Source organism: Crocodylus siamensis, chromosome 9 (genome assembly GCF_052110815.1).
Source record: "Crocodylus siamensis isolate JL-2025a chromosome 9, ASM5211081v1, whole genome shotgun sequence".
Lineage (NCBI taxonomy): Eukaryota > Metazoa > Chordata > Crocodylia > Crocodylidae > Crocodylus > Crocodylus siamensis.
Window position 1 is genome coordinate 7,492,207 of NC_143403.1, and position 15,656 is coordinate 7,507,862.

Below are 15,656 nucleotides of genomic sequence, written 5' to 3' on the forward strand. Positions count from 1 at the left end.
GGAGACGCAGGCGCCTCCCCCACCTGCCCACCACACACGCACATACTAGACAGTGCCTGCAAGAACAATTTTGAATCTGAGCTGACCAAAATCCTGGACATTTGATCATATTTAAAACCACCCAGACTGAGATCAGAAGATCTAAAAAGAAGACATGTCTCCGAAAACTGGGATGTATGGTAACTCTAATGCAGATGCACAAGTATGTCATAACTTGACCCAAAGGAACTAGTTAATAATGGAAAACAGCAGTTTACAATAGCTTCTAAATCAGACTGTGTGACAAGGATTTCTTTTTTGAAAGGCAACCAGTAAAGAGAGCCAGCCTGTCAATTTGTACCGTTTACGCCGGGGTGGGCAAAATATGGCCCATGGGCCAGATCCGGCCTGCAAGCTCATTGGATCTGGCCCGCAGGTGGGCACCCACCAATTAATTGCATCCAGCCCTGCAGGGGGCTGCCTCTGCTGTGCTCTGCCTGGGACCAAGTCTTGCCCGTGGCAGCGCGTGCTCCCAGCCTCCCAAACAGAGGGGCCCAGCCCCGGCCAGCAGGCAGAGCTTCTGGGCAAAGTTGATGCTGCCGCTGCTGCAACCACCTAGGGAACTGCTGGGCTCCCCTGGTCTCCAGCGACTCCTCCTCCTGTTCCTGGTGCAGCACTCCAGGCAGCAGGTAGGGAGGAAAAGCTGCAGCACTGAGGGGAGTACGGTGGGCTCTGCCTGCAGCTTGCTTTGGTCCTGCTCCTGCATGGCTGGACAGGGGAGAGTGTGGATGATGGGGAGGGTGAGGCAGGATGTGAAGGAGCTCAGCTGCTAACAGCCCCACTGGGCAGGCACAGGATAGGCAGGTGGGGGTGGGAGCAGCAGCAGCAGCAGCCAGCACAAGCTCAGCTGCAGTCCTTCCAGGCAGGTATGGGACAGAGACTAAGGGTGTCAGGTTCAGATCTCTGCCCCCTGAAGCCCACCCCTCTTCTAATGGCTTCTCCTGCTGCCCACTGGCAGCAGCTGCTTTCCCATCCCTTTACAGCACACCGCGAGCTAGACAGGCAGCACTGATCCCCCCCTGCCCTCACCTGCCGAGGGGCTGGGCTTAGCCACATCACAAAGAGCAGTCAGAGGGAAGCTGGTCAGGGGGAGGAAGCCTCTTGCACGTGCACACCTAACCCACCCCACCCCACACATACCCACACTGCAACCACACACCCTCACACATCCCACCCCCACCACTGTCCCATACACCCCATGCCCCAACCACACACCCCACCCCCACCACACACATCCAACACTGTCCCATACACCCACACCCCAACCACACACCTCCACCCCCACCATACCCACCCACTGTCCCATACACCCCAAACCCTACATTCCTACATACATATACACATACACCCACACTCCCCACCGCCACCATATTCACACCCCACCCTACCTACACCTCAGCTACACCCATACCCCCATACCCAAACACACAACACTGCCCCACCCCCACCCACCCCATACCATACTGACATGCACCAAATACTCCCACGCACCCCACACCTTAACCACATACACATCCTATCCCCCCCAAATATATACCCCCCACATGCACCATATCCCCCCCAAACACATCTACCCCCACAGTATACCTCCTGCTCCCACCACACAACACCCGCCCTCCCCCCAAGGAGTACTTCCTGGACAAGAGGAGAGACTTCTGGCAGCAAAGGTAAGGGGTTGGTGGGGTGGGACTTCTGGTCCCAAGATAGCGACCAGAGGGCAGGGCACCTGTCAAGGGATGGGGCTACCCTTGCAGCCCTCAATGCCTCACCATAACTCGTTAAGCAGCCCTCCAACCAAAATAATTGTTCGCTCTTGGTCTACACTGAGAAAAATGTAAAGCTACACAAAGAGCGTCATTTCAGAAAAATTGCTGCCTTTCCTTTCAGAAAAACTAAAATGCAGCCAAGCCCTGTACAGCCTGTTTAAATGCATTTATTCCTCTCCATGTAAGAACTCTTCTGTATCATACAGCAAACTATAAAAGAGTTTCCAGTGATCCACTGGAAAGGTCCCCTTAACACCTTTCCAGATTTCAGGTAGCTTTGTAATCTCTAATGATGAATTTTATCAATAATATATTTCAAATATGCATTGCAGCAAAGTGGTCCATCAGGATTGGGACCTCAATGCTAGGCACTGTACAAGCAGAGAAAGACACAGTCCCTGCCCTGAAGCAAGAAACAGAGTAATAGGTAGGTGACGCAGAAGGAAAATGCTGAGAGTAAGTGTGGTTATTTCTATATTCCAAAAATTATACTGCTAGCCACCAGCTCTCTCATTTTCCAGACTACTCGGCTAATGTTCTGAACACAGCTGACCCCATATGACCTCCTCCCACCCCACCCCTGACCAGTGGAAAAGACCCAGCTTAGCATGCAAGAAAACAGCTTATCAGACAGTAGGGAACATTTACGCCCTCCCATGGTAATGGGGACTCCCACTAATTTTAACCTTATATGTCCTGGGATGAGCAAATGTTTTCAAGTTACAAGACTGAGGTCAGACACGGGAGCTGTGGGTGCAGTTCCCTGCTCAGGCACACAGTTCCTATGTACCTTCACTTAACCTTTCTGTGCATCAGGTCACCAAGACTTCCCCTCGAGTCCTGTTTATATGGACTGCCTGGTCTTCAAGGAGGGGAAGATCTGCACCCCAAACACTTCATACAATGGGGTGCTAAGTTCAACCAAGGCCTTTGGTACTGCCCTAATACCAATAATAATATTAGGTTTGCCTCTTTAGAGTTAACCCACAGCTTCAAGGGGGAACCAGAGTAGATGCTAGTACCATTTGCATTTGTGCTTTCCAGACTTTCAGAAATGTTTTGACCTAACCGATTCATGAGGGTGCAGTGCAGGTCAGTGATGTCCACTGGGCCTTGGAGAACACCATCTGTCCTAAAATAAGAGACCTGCTGTTTCTTTGTAAATCCCCACCTTGTCGGTTGGTCACCGCTCCAAGCAAATCCCAACATGGAATGTAAAACAGCGCCCAGTCCTGATAGCTACAGGTTGAAATGAGCAACTTGCATCAGCAGTGGCAAGGGGTTGACTGCAGTCCCTTTCCTATGACCTCTCTGCCTTCAGTTCTGCTGTACTTTCACTTAAACCTGCTAAATACCCTCCCAGTTAAACAGCAGTCAGTGGGTGTTCTTCCTCTGAACAGTTAAGGCACTGCAATGTTAAAACCACAATGATATACCAGCAAACGGGTACATGTTAGCACAAAATGCATGGGTCATGATTTAAGCTCTGTCATTGTTCTGTGGAAAAGCCTGGCTTCCTACTCTTGGCAAAGGGAAGGCTTTCAAATCAAGATAATGTTTCATTCTATAAAAACATTTAAAAAAAATTCTTCTGAACAGCAAATGTCCGCTAAGGTTACATTGCTCAGAGTTTCCCCAAATGAGATGCTTGGTCAGAAGCACTGGAAATTTTAAAAAGCTCTCCTTTAAAACAACTCCCACAGGGAAAAGCCGTCTCCATGTCACTGGAAGATGTACAAGTGAAGCAGGTCATGTTCCCTATAGTTTTTCTCTGTTGTTTACTGATGTTCAGGGTAGAACTGCATCTTGACCCTCTGCCATAGGGTGGGGGATGACTGAGCTGTGCCAAGAACATACCACAGAACGAACTGGGAATCTGACCCTAATCCTCCCCTTGCTCCAGCAGGCAGTCATCTGCCGCCTCTGCTAAGAAAAATGCCTCTATCCCTTTCTTGCCCATCTGCCGATTCCTTGCCTAACTGCTCAGAAAGCAATGGGCTATACAGAGGCAAACATCCCTCTACACTGTGATCTGCAGTGACCCCTGCCCCTGGAACAGCTGAATAAGCAACACAATAATCTTGCCTTTGCTGAATTTGGAATCAAATACTGGAACACTGGTAAAAAGATGGTGGTCTACAGACAAGGGCAAAACAGGACTACTGTCCTACAATACAACCCTCTATTATTCCAAATACAACCTACATCACTGCCACCGGGGTGACAAGGAATACCCTAGTGGGACACAACTTGTGAAAGGCTTTAACAACTGCCTCAGGTATCCAAGCTGTAGCCTCACTGGTCGGAGGCAAAAGGAATCAGAGCTTGCTGTAGATGCTCTCTTTTATTAGACTAATTAGATCTTTGCAAAAAAAAAAAAATTAATAATAACAACAATAATAATAACTATTATTATTATTATTGTTACTATTATTATTGTTGTTATTATTTTTATTATTATTGCAAGATTCCAGGAACATCTGGATCCTGCTATTGAGAATTTAGACCCATTCAGCAAATGACCCTAATCTCACCAAGATCTCCAAAACTCAAACGTTTCTCCCAACATTCCTGTCAGGTTGGTATTTTCAGGTCTAGATGGATATATTCAACTGACCTTCATTTTCACTTTCTTATTTTTAGCCCTTTCCTCTTCACATGCCCATTTGCACTTCCCTAAACAACTCCTCTCCAAATATTTGTGGGTGAAATACCTCTATACCACTACAACACACACAAGTACTGTGCAAACTATTTTCCACAAAGAGCACCATCCAAAAACTCCTACAAAAAACCAACTGGATAGGAGGGATTTCCTTATATTTTCACATGTACTTGTTACAGGCAGAATGGAAACTTGATAAGCAACAAAATAAGAGGTCAACCTGTTTGACTCCATTGAAACACTTCCAAAGAAATGTTCTTTGTTGGAAAGTTGTTTGTTTGGTTCATAAAAGGGACTTGCATAGATAACAACCATATCCACAGTCGGATCAGAATTTATTTTCAAGTTCAATCCTAATCTGTACAGAATCTATCTAATCTATCAGTTCATCACCAGATACATTTTTGAAGCTGGAGAATGATCTGCTTTTGGAGACACTCTGCTCATTTGTGAACCACTTTCTTTAATAGTCACCACATCCATCAACCTCGTTTCCAGTAAAAATGACATGCAGCCTTTGAGATAGCAACTACACATATTTCCGAGTCATGCTTAAGAATAAAAACAGATGGCTACATAGACTGATGCTGCTTACAGTTAATAAGCAACTTCAAAAAACATCCTCTTTGCCCAGTTTACCAGGAATAAACAAAACCAGGTAGCTTGGTAGCATGGCATAAGCCAAGATCAGGCTATAGTCTAGCTCAGTGATTCCCAACCAAGGTCAAAAATTCCCTGTGGAGATTTGAGATCCTTTCAATGGTGCTGTGGGGTGCCATACAATATAAAGTCTGCAAACATGACTCGCATGAACCCAGAGATTTCAACTAGGAACCCACTGTGTTATAGCATTATGATCTGTTGTGGTCTTTCATAGTTCTCTGCAATGAACTGCTCTTTTTGTTTTTCTCCTTTTTTGACTACAGAAAATAATAAAAGTAGCGAAAACTAAAAGCTGGCATTTTCCAAGGGGAGCCCTAAAAAGGTTGAGAAACACTGGTCTAGACCAGTTCGGAGGTGTTCTCAAATTTGGAGGCTTAATGGATTCTATACGACAAACATTACCTTCCTACAGAATAATGTGTTTATCTCATTAATACTCTGTGAGAGATAGCACCATACTATCTGAAATTACTTAGTTTGAGCCCATGCTGAGGTTCTGGAAGGAGGGGAGGGGGATAACCCTCCTTTAACCAGATAGATGGGTGCTGCGACACAGGAAAAGAAGGGGGGAAAAAAAATACAGAATTTTCTGCATTTGAGTATGCTGATCCTAGCAAGCAAGATGCATCTTAGTTCGGGGGCAAACTTGAGGGAAAACAACTTTCTGTGCCTCACCTTGGCATCTGAACTCTCTCACTTCCTGCCACAGATCACTAGGCTTGAAAATATATAGCTTCTAGTTAAAACTGTAGCAAGGAAAACAGCAAATGGAGGACCTACCTTCCACTGCAAAGAATGAAACCACTGATCCCTCAGGTAACTGTTTGCAGCCTGCAATAAAAAGAAAGATTTTTAAAAATAGGAACCATTAGATTCTATTCAAGCTTGAGATCACTGAACCAAACACATGCGAACCCTCCACCCACCAACATTAATTAAAACTCATCAAATTGCACACAATTTTGACACACAGCCCAATGACCTTGACGCTCTGCTCTGGAATTGCCATCTTCACCCCCTGCCCTTCATTAAAGGGAAGAGAGTTTTCTGAGCCCTACAAAAGGCCATGAGTTTGCACAGTAATTAATTTATTTTCACAGGAAGCAGAAACATTAAGACTTTGTTCGATCTCATTTCCTTTCAACATATTAAACATTGAACTAATACTACTAAAAAGTACCAACTTCAGATGAAATAGGACCAGATCCAAAAACCCTTTAAGGCCAATGGAAACATTCTCATTGACTTCTAGGAGCTTTTGATCAAGTCTATGATAATTATATGCCATTTGCCCTATGTATTAGATCACCCCTGTCAGGTTAGCATCTCATTCTGACATGGTGCAGATAACTTTTTATATGCACTAGCCTTCCCCTTTCCCAGTCCACAGCTGCCTGCTAGCTACTTGAGTCTGAGTGTCATGTTGGCTTTTCTAACAACAATATAATGTTAAAAATATTATAAGATACACACATATCCCCCAGAGGGTCGGCAGAATCTGCATAAATGCTGCCATAATCAATGATCCCCAGTTTTTGTCCATATTAAGCAGAGCTTCTCAAAATTCTCAGTTAAAGCTAGGTTCATAGCCAGTGGAGAAATAGTTCAATGCTCTCAAAGGTCACAGGCTTTGTACCAAAAATTATAAAAGCAGCTATGCTGACGTAAATCCATAAGGGCACAGAAAGAGCGCATGCCTTTGAGGGGCTATGCAAGTTTGGAATATGCTGAGTGTGTAGAGGAGTGGGGGGGCGGGGAGGGTTGGCTTTTCCAGCTCAGCCACTGGGACTTTTTCCTTACAATTAGAAACATCTTAAAATGAACAATAAAAATTATACTCAGTGAAAGTCCTGTGCCAACAACAGGCAAGGCTCTTCTTTGGAAGAGCCACATGCCCTTTCAGAAGGCTTTTGTCCTGTAGCAGCAAGAATCCTGCAAACTGTATCCTGCGTGGTCAAGCAGAAGTCTAAGCATCCTTCAGTTCTAGCTTCTCACCCCCAACCCTTTGAATATATTTTAAAATTTAAAAAACCAAACAAAAAGAACCCCATGACAATTGAAAGAGTGGGTCAGAAAAAACAAGTACAATGATTAAGTGATGGAAATTGCAGCAAATTAGGATGAACCATAACAACTGTTTCATAAGTCTACCCTCTCTCTCAGTAAATGGAAGCGACGCCACGATTTATCTTGTTTCACATAGGGGCAAATCCCTGATGTTTAGCTGCATGTCCTGAGGGACAGGAGCAGGAAGTTGGAATGGTTACCAGAGATGAGCTGACGTGCTTGCAAGGGGCAAATCCCTCCATGGTTAAAAGTAGTGTACTTGTCCATACAGTATACCTGTTCAGTTTTTAAAATAGGAATCCATAGTATTAAAAACACCCTCCCCTGCTGTGGTCTTTCCAACTTCTTTGCAACAGAAGAACTGCTCTACTATTTTTGTGTAAATCAAAAAACAAGTGAAAAGTAAGAGCTGGAATTTCCCAAGGGGTGCCTTGAGTTTCGGCAGAGGTGCCTCGAATCTAAAAGGTTACTTTAACCATTAAGCTAACACATCTTCCCCAAAAAGCCAAATACTTCACATTGGGAGGATAGACTTCACTCCCTGGCAAAGGATCATAGGGAGGCCAAGGACTGACCCCCACACCACCCTGCTTCTTCAACACCAAAAGTTCAATACATTTTGATTTTCCAGTCACAGGAAACCTCTTATTTTCACTCTTAGAAGCCGGTTTCCCTGACCCTCCATGGTGATCATGTCACAATGATATCCTGAAATGCAACTGAGTCTCTGAATGAGTAGTCAAGTTTGAGGAAAGTTTCTTTATGCTTGAGGACATGGTTTACAAGGCTACTGTAGTATCTCATTCTATATACTGATCAGCTCTGATACTTCCCAAAGAAACTCTAGTTTAATCTGTAAATGTTGCGTTACTAGCAAAACCCCCTTCCCAAGGCCATTATCTACATTGAAAGACCAATAAGATACATAAGCTTCTAATATTACTAAGGAATAATGGAAAGGCACAGAGCTTTCCTCCTGAAAAGTGGCAATGCCAACCTGTTTTAAATCCCAGGCTGAACCTACAGTATTATTTGAACCAAGAAACTGCCTCACCTAGAATGAGCAAATATTAAAGCAAGAAAGGAAAATAGTTTCTGGCTATTATCCATTCTCTTATTTCCAGACATCCAGTCACTAGAGACCTCCAGAGCTTATAAATAACTAGGAAAAAAACAAAACAATATGTGCAAGCAGATTTCATGACCAACCCGGCTCCTAGCTGGAACAGTGGTTAGGCACTTGGTAAAATCTCTGTTGACAGATTATTCAGACAGACTGAACACAACAAAGAAAACACTGAAACAATACCAGACTCCCCCAAAAAAATCAGAGGCAAAAAACTAATGGCACAGACTACTAACTGAGAGCACACAAAACCAGCAGAAAAATAAATTACATTGTCAACCTTAGAGGGGAAATATTTACAGAGTTTTAGACCATAAATCGAGCAGAGTGCACGGGCTGCAAACGAGGGACTTAGATTCCAAACTCTGCGGGGCATTTAGGTGCAGCTTTAGTTCGGCCTCTTATGAGAAAAGGCCGTCACCTGAAACTGGCATCTGGATCTGCATCTGACAGCATCTGCTGTTTGAACAGCTCCAAAATTTGGGATGGGCTGCATTTGAGGCTTGTTTCAACACCACTGCTCAGAAAAGCCACCAGCATGACAACAACAGTTCCAACTGAAGCACAAAAGCAGAAAACAAACCTGTAGGAAAGTCTGCCGTTCTACCACTGAGCAGGAACCAATGGGCTACAGACCTCAGAGAGGCAATGGCGGGATTCCAGAAGTTCACTCTCCACAGCGCTCCAGCAGATAGATCAGGCCTCGTTTGCTTAACTGTTCTTACCTCCAACGGGGCTCTTCTGTCACTAGCATTCTCTTTTGCACATTCGGCAAGACTGAGAGACCACAGAGCCTAATCCTTCCAGTACACCCTTCCTTCTGCCTATTTTCAGCGGGCTGCTAAACCACAGCTATGTGCAGGAAATGTTGGAGCTTTAGCAGCCAGCAAAGAATCATCCAGTTTTACAAAATGTTTTTTTTCCCCCCTTTTAAACTCAGAGAGGAAGAGGCTACTGGGTGTATTTCCTGCTTAGCAGAATAACCAAAAATTCCATAAGGAACTAGCGTAATCAAAATGCCTTAAATGGCTCTCAAGTACATATGTTTAGAAAAAAAAAATACTGTACCCAAAATGGACTTCTGTCAAATTAATTTTCTGGTGGTAGGATTCGTTCACAAATCAAAATCAGGTTTGCTCTGGTGCAGAATAGCTTATACATTTATCTTCAAATGTTACTCTTTTTTACTAGCTGTAGCAGAAATGAGGGCAATGTACTCATTTCCCTTGCTTTTTCTTCGACTGCCGCTGTCCCTCTTTAATAAGAGGATGGTAGTACTTTCCTACTTCATAAAGATGTCATGAGATTTTATTCATTAATGAGACTGGAGTACTCTGAAAAGCCTGAGAGTGAAGTTTATTCATATTAGTTCCCTCCTTCTCCATAAATAGACCTAATTTTGATCTCCTTACTTGGGCAAAAGCTAACTATTTCAGGACTGACTCCTACATAGGCAATTCAATAATCCTCAACTAATGTAAATGAGCAGTTCCATTCCAAGCCTTTATGTTGTCCATTGATGTCACTGAAATTACTTGCATGGGTAGAGTCAGCCACACAGAGATTTTTGGGGCTGAGCTTTGCTAATGTAAATTTTGTGACACGGTACACTTGTGCCACAGACACTGTAGCTCATATAAAAAAAGAGCTGCCCAAGCTAGCTAGCTCACTCATGTCCTGGTAGCTGGACAGCCAAAACAGAACAGAGCTCAGTCCAGGCTACAATGCCCTGCTGAGGAACAAATCAGTCACTGGGTCGTTAGGCTGCGCTGATCTCCCTGATGCAGTACCCCAGGGCCAGCCAGCTTAAAGATTACCTGGGTACATCTATATGAGCTGCAGCAACTGCAGTGCAGACATCAACTTCAATGCCCACCTAAAGATACAGCCTACAAGACTTATTCAGCCTTAGGCTATGAGAAAAGAGAAGAGAATGAGAGGTTGCACATGTGTTTTTAAAAACTCAAGCTTTTATTAGCTATCTTGGCTATAATGGGAAAGGTTTTCTAATCATCTCCGTCTTCTCTATGCAGTGAGGGTCACTTTGCACCAGTTATCCTTAAAGAGACATGACCAATGCCCCCCAAAAGTTCCCATTTTTCTCTAGACATGTTCCATGTAAGCAGCCTTTAAGGCTAACATGAATGAAACGGATTAGAGAAACAATGGTGCTCTTTAGTTGAACAGCTCGACTAGTTCGGGTGCTCCGTAGCAAATGACATCTAGCTGCTTTGCTGGCTCCCCTGTATAGTCTATTAGGCCGCAATCCCGAAATGAGTTCTGTATCACGGTCAGTACCACGTGGCCATGAAAAACCCAAAGGGAGACTGAATGCAGGAGCACAGATGTGACTGTTCAGATCAGTTAGTCAAGTATCCCCATTGCTTTCGACAAAGAAAAGATTCAGAACATCAGAAAACATGGCATTAAAAACAGCCGGGTGGGGGGGTGTTATGGGATTTAGGGACAGGTATAAGGTACGTGTGACACTCCTTGTCAGTGTTTTTTATCCCACAGCCATGATGAGCAGGTTGTGAGCGACAGAAATAAAACATTTTAACATGGTACATTTCTAGGACTGATTGTTCAGTTCCCTGATTTGGGGCATCAGTGTGTCAAAGAAGCAGCTTGGTCCCTACTCCCTAAGCACGCAGTAATAACTTTACCTCTGCCAGTAATGTCAGTGGGACAGCCTATATGAGCAAAGACAGGCAAGTAATCAAGTGCTTGCATGGAAGAGACCCCGGTAAAAGTAAGTTATTTGCCCCTCTGCTTGCAAGGCAGTTTTTTCTTCCACAAACCAACTTTTGCCTTTCTTAACCACAGGTGGTTGAAACAAACTAAAATAAGTAAGAATAAATCATTTGGAAGGCAGCAAACCTTTTGAAACTCGATTTTTTTTTTTTGGTTAGCAAAACTAGGAAGTCAAGCTATTGTCAAACAGCACTGATCCAGACATTGCAATGGTTCCCAGCCAGTTAAGAAGCAGACAAATTATTGTTTTGCTTGGGTTTTGGACACTGATCACACAAAACATTATGCAACTTACAGGGCATTCTCCACAACCCACTGGTACGATGTAGATAGGAAAGCCAACACCAGCTGGATCCATCACTGACGTTCTGCTACAACTTAGTCCTGTCACACTATAGTGTCAAACTCTGCTGACATCAGCATTACTCAGAAGAGTACAAGCAATGGCTTGTCCAGATAGCAAAATGTTGTAACAACAATTCCCCTTATTACAGTGACCTTTATGTAAACCATCCTAGAGAGCTCTGCCATAGATAGCAGCTCTGAAAAGGTCTGGCAATAAGCGGGGTGATTTGGGGCCTGGCTTAATTCTTTACAGTCTGGATTAACTCTGTATTTCTTCTTTCCCTTCTTTGATTTTCTTTTTCCACCCACCATCATACATGCATTCCTCCTTTTTTGTCTGCACGTCCCTCCAAAAGGTGCTCATTAGTAATACCTGGACTATAATTGCACTGCAGGCGCCTGCACCAGCGGTTATGTTAATAGCTGGTTTCAATACGAAATGCTGGGATCTAACCAGGCTCTTCACATACAACCCAAGTGACATGAGAACAATGAAACAAAACCTCCCCTTCGAGCTGAGAGTCAGGACACTGGGCAATAGCCCAGCCAAGCTGTGGTCAGCGCTCCAGACTGTGGACGGCAGATCCCTGCCCCTTTCCTGCAAGCACAGGGAGTGTAATCAGCACAAGCATATCACTTGCAGAACAACTAGCCATGCTCCTGTTCAACCAGCAACCCCTCACATGCAGGGAATGAGCTACTGGACAGTATCCCTGCTTGAGGCTTTGGGATCTGCACCTCTCCTCTCCGTCTCCCTACACAGTACAGCTAAAGCAGAACTGCTTATTTCTGGGCACTGCTGATCAGCCTAACGATACTGAATGGATCTGTTGCTAAACAAAAAGCAGCAAGGAGGATTATAGCCAGATAACAGGCTGAAAGACAGCAGACTACAAGCAGGTTTATATCTGGACTATAAGATAAAACAAAACTGGGTACCAAAAAAAAAGAGACTGCACTGATGAAGGGGGGAAAGGACATACAAAAAAGAGACCTAGGCATCCCCATCTAAGGGACTTCATGGCAAAACACTGTTCAAGCAGCAAGGCAAGTATGTGCAGGGAGCTCGTGTTTATCAGGAGTTCCTCTACCGCTTGTTTTTCCTTCTGACTACACCTGATTGCCAAGGATAGAATAAATCAACACAAAGGGTGGGAGAACTCACCTGGCAGCAGTTAGAACTGGTTTGAAAAAAATAGTTGGAGAAATGAGAACTCAACATTTGTGAGGTTTATCTGGCCCTAGCAATTTTTTACCCATCCAACTGTGCAGGCATCAATGCCACAGTCACTTAATTTATTGATGAGGATGGGGTGAGAGACAGTGTCAAAGGCCTTCTTAAAGTCTAGAAAGACTACATCCACGGCAACACCATCATCCAAGGATTTAGTTACTTGGTCATAAAAGGCAATCAGGTTGGTCCGGCAGGACCTCCCTTTGATGAACCCATGCTGACTGCCCCTGAGCATGATCTCCCCTGCAGGCCCCCCACAGACGTGCTCCTTAATGATTCTCTCCAAGAACTTCCCAAGCACCGAGGCTTACAGGCCTATAGTTACTTGGGTCCTCCTTCCTCCCTTTCTTTGAAATTGGGACCACATTAACCAGTTTCCAATCCCCTGGCACCTGGCCAGATGATCACGAATGCTCATACAGCCAGGCCAAGGGCTCCGCAATGACCCCTGCCAGCTGCCTCAACGCCCTTGGGTGGAGGACATCTGGACCTGCAGATTTAAAAATGTCTAGTCCTTCCAGAAGATCCCTAACTACATCTGCACTGACTGAAGACCTGACAGAGCTATCCCTAAGATTGTCCCTACCTCTGGTAGGTGGGATATCCTGGTCCCCGTTCAAGAAAATGGAGGCAAAGAAACTGTTAAAAATATCAGCTTTCTTGTCTGGCGTAGCCACAAGATTACTGTTTGCATCTTGCAGGGGGGCCTACACTGCCTGGTGCCCTCTTCTTGCTCCCAATGTACTTGAAAAAGGACTTTTTGTTGTCCTTAATCCTGGACACTAGCCTGAGCTTCATCTGTGCCTTGGCCTTCCTAATAGCCCTCCTACACTCACGGGCCGAGGAGGAGTACTCCTCCTTGGTGATAGCCCTCTCTCCTACTCCTCACATGATTCTGACCTTGGAAGGGGGGAAAAAGGGAATGACAGCTTCCCAAGAGATATGACACTTCATGGTAAGTCAGGCTGTAAGTAGTAGCAACTTCATTCAAATAATTTTTTCTTTCAAGTTACTTATTAATAAAGTGGTCCTTGGGACACCTCATCACAGTTACTTATATAGCCCCACAAAGATACGAGGTGCTTTGCCAACAAAAGACTGGAAGGTAAATTAAATAAATAAATTAAATATCCACCACGTCTACCACAGCGTGTAGAAAAACTCACTCTTTGTGACACCCCACGAGGGGCAACAAAAATTCCCGACAGCTGGAACAAACTCAGTCCTTCCAAACTAAGCCTGTGTTCCAACAACTATCCACATACCAGAAACAGTGATCGGCAAAAGCAATTCTAGCAGAGACTTGGCAGCTTGACTACACTCCAGGTTAAGCTCTTTGACCTCTGGGCTTCATCCCCTTCTCCAAAATCCAGATGGACTCAGTGTGTTAGAGCAGTCAGATCCCTTTTCAGATCCCATTACCTTAAATGGGCTGGGATACATTCATATTCTAATAGGAGAGAGTTAAAGGAAAGCACAGGTAATGCAGTGAGATGTCACTCATCCTTCTCTGGCTCATTACAATGTAACAACATCCATTAGCCCCTGGTTTAACAGATAAATCCAGTGCAGACAGGAAGGCCCACTGTCTCCATTGCCTGCTAGGAACAGCAATATATAGGGTCATTTCCCACGCCCGCAATGGTGGTAGCATTGAAGGTGCTGCTAAATTCAGAAAAATTATGGAGGGGTGCCTTGAAGCTAAAAAAGTTGAGAACCACTGACCAATAGGAATAGCAGTGACAAAAAGGCATGAGGGATCAAAGCCAAGCTCTGTCTTCATTTGAGCAGATAGCAGAGACATCTCAGTATGTCATATCTTGCGTCTACAGTGGACTCAAAGTCACAATGTCCATTCTGAGGAAACCTCCGTGGAAAATTCTAAAAAGTGTGTCTCTACTAAAATGGAGCAACGCGTTGAAATTCTGAAATGTCCTGGAAAACGAACATGTTGTGAAAGAAAATGAAATGAAGCATATGAAACATTATGATTTACAGGGATCAACACGCTTCATTTGATAATGTCAAATCACCTTATTTCAATGTCAAAAGTCAGTTGTTATATTATACTACATACTAAAAAGTAATGTGGATCAAAGTAATGTGGATCAAAAGTAAAAAGGATCAAAGGGAGCAGGAGAGCAGACAAGCCTCCAAAAGCATCCAGGAATGTCTCCTTGCTAAAAAGGAGGAATATACCCAATGGAAAGAAGGGGTCATCACCAGGGATGACTATTCTGCAGTCGCTCGGGGATGTAGGGGGGCAGTTAGGAAGGCCAAGGCAGAGATGGAATTAGGACGAGCTTCTCAGATTAAGGACAATAAGAAGTCCTTTTTTAAATACATAGGGGGCAAAAAGAAGGTCCCAGGTAACGTGGGGCCCTTGCAGGACGCGTTGGGAAATTTGGTCATCACACCAGACGACAAGGTTAACATGTTTAACGATTTCTTTGCCTCTGTCTTCCTAAGTAGGGACCAGAACAGCCACCTCCCTGCTGGGCCCCCCTCGGGTCCCAGGGGAGGCACACCTGGGCCAAAGGTTAGCGAGGAACTAGTTACGGAGCTTCTGGAGGGGCTGGACGTAATTAAGTCAGCCGGCCTGGACGATTTCCACCCTAGAGTCCTAAAGGAATTGGCCGAGGTCATTGCAGGACCCCTGGCATGGCTTTATGGGCACTTGTGGTGCTCTGGTGTGGTGCCAGAGGACTGGAAGAGGGCCAACGTGGTTCCCATCTTCAGAAAGGGGAGGAAGGAGGACCCAGGAAACTATAGGCCAGTTAGTCTTACCTCGATCCTAGGCAAGCTATTTGAGAAAATTATGCTGGCACACATCCAGGAGGGGCTAGCAGGGGACTGCATGCTTAGGGGCAACCAACACGGGTTCATCAGTGGCAGGTCCTGTCAGACCAACCTGGTGGCCTTCTACGATCAGATTACCATTAGGTGCAGGGGTAGCAGTGGACATAGTCTTCCTGGACTTCCGGAGGGCTTTCGACA

The 15,656-nt window shown here is 44.8% G+C and overlaps 1 protein-coding gene across 4 annotated transcripts in view; it reads right to left on the reverse strand.

Moving 5' to 3' along the window:
* CMIP (c-Maf inducing protein) overlaps nt 1-15,656 on the reverse strand; it is a 172,225-nt gene that overhangs the window by 59,704 nt on the left and 96,865 nt on the right. For all 4 annotated transcript variants that reach the window (XM_090062515.1, XM_090062516.1, XM_090062517.1 and 1 more), the window contains exon 3: nt 5,914-5,964. In XM_090062515.1, the coding sequence (XP_089918641.1) occupies nt 5,914-5,964 (51 nt within the window). The remainder of the gene's footprint in view (nt 1-5,913; nt 5,965-15,656) is intronic.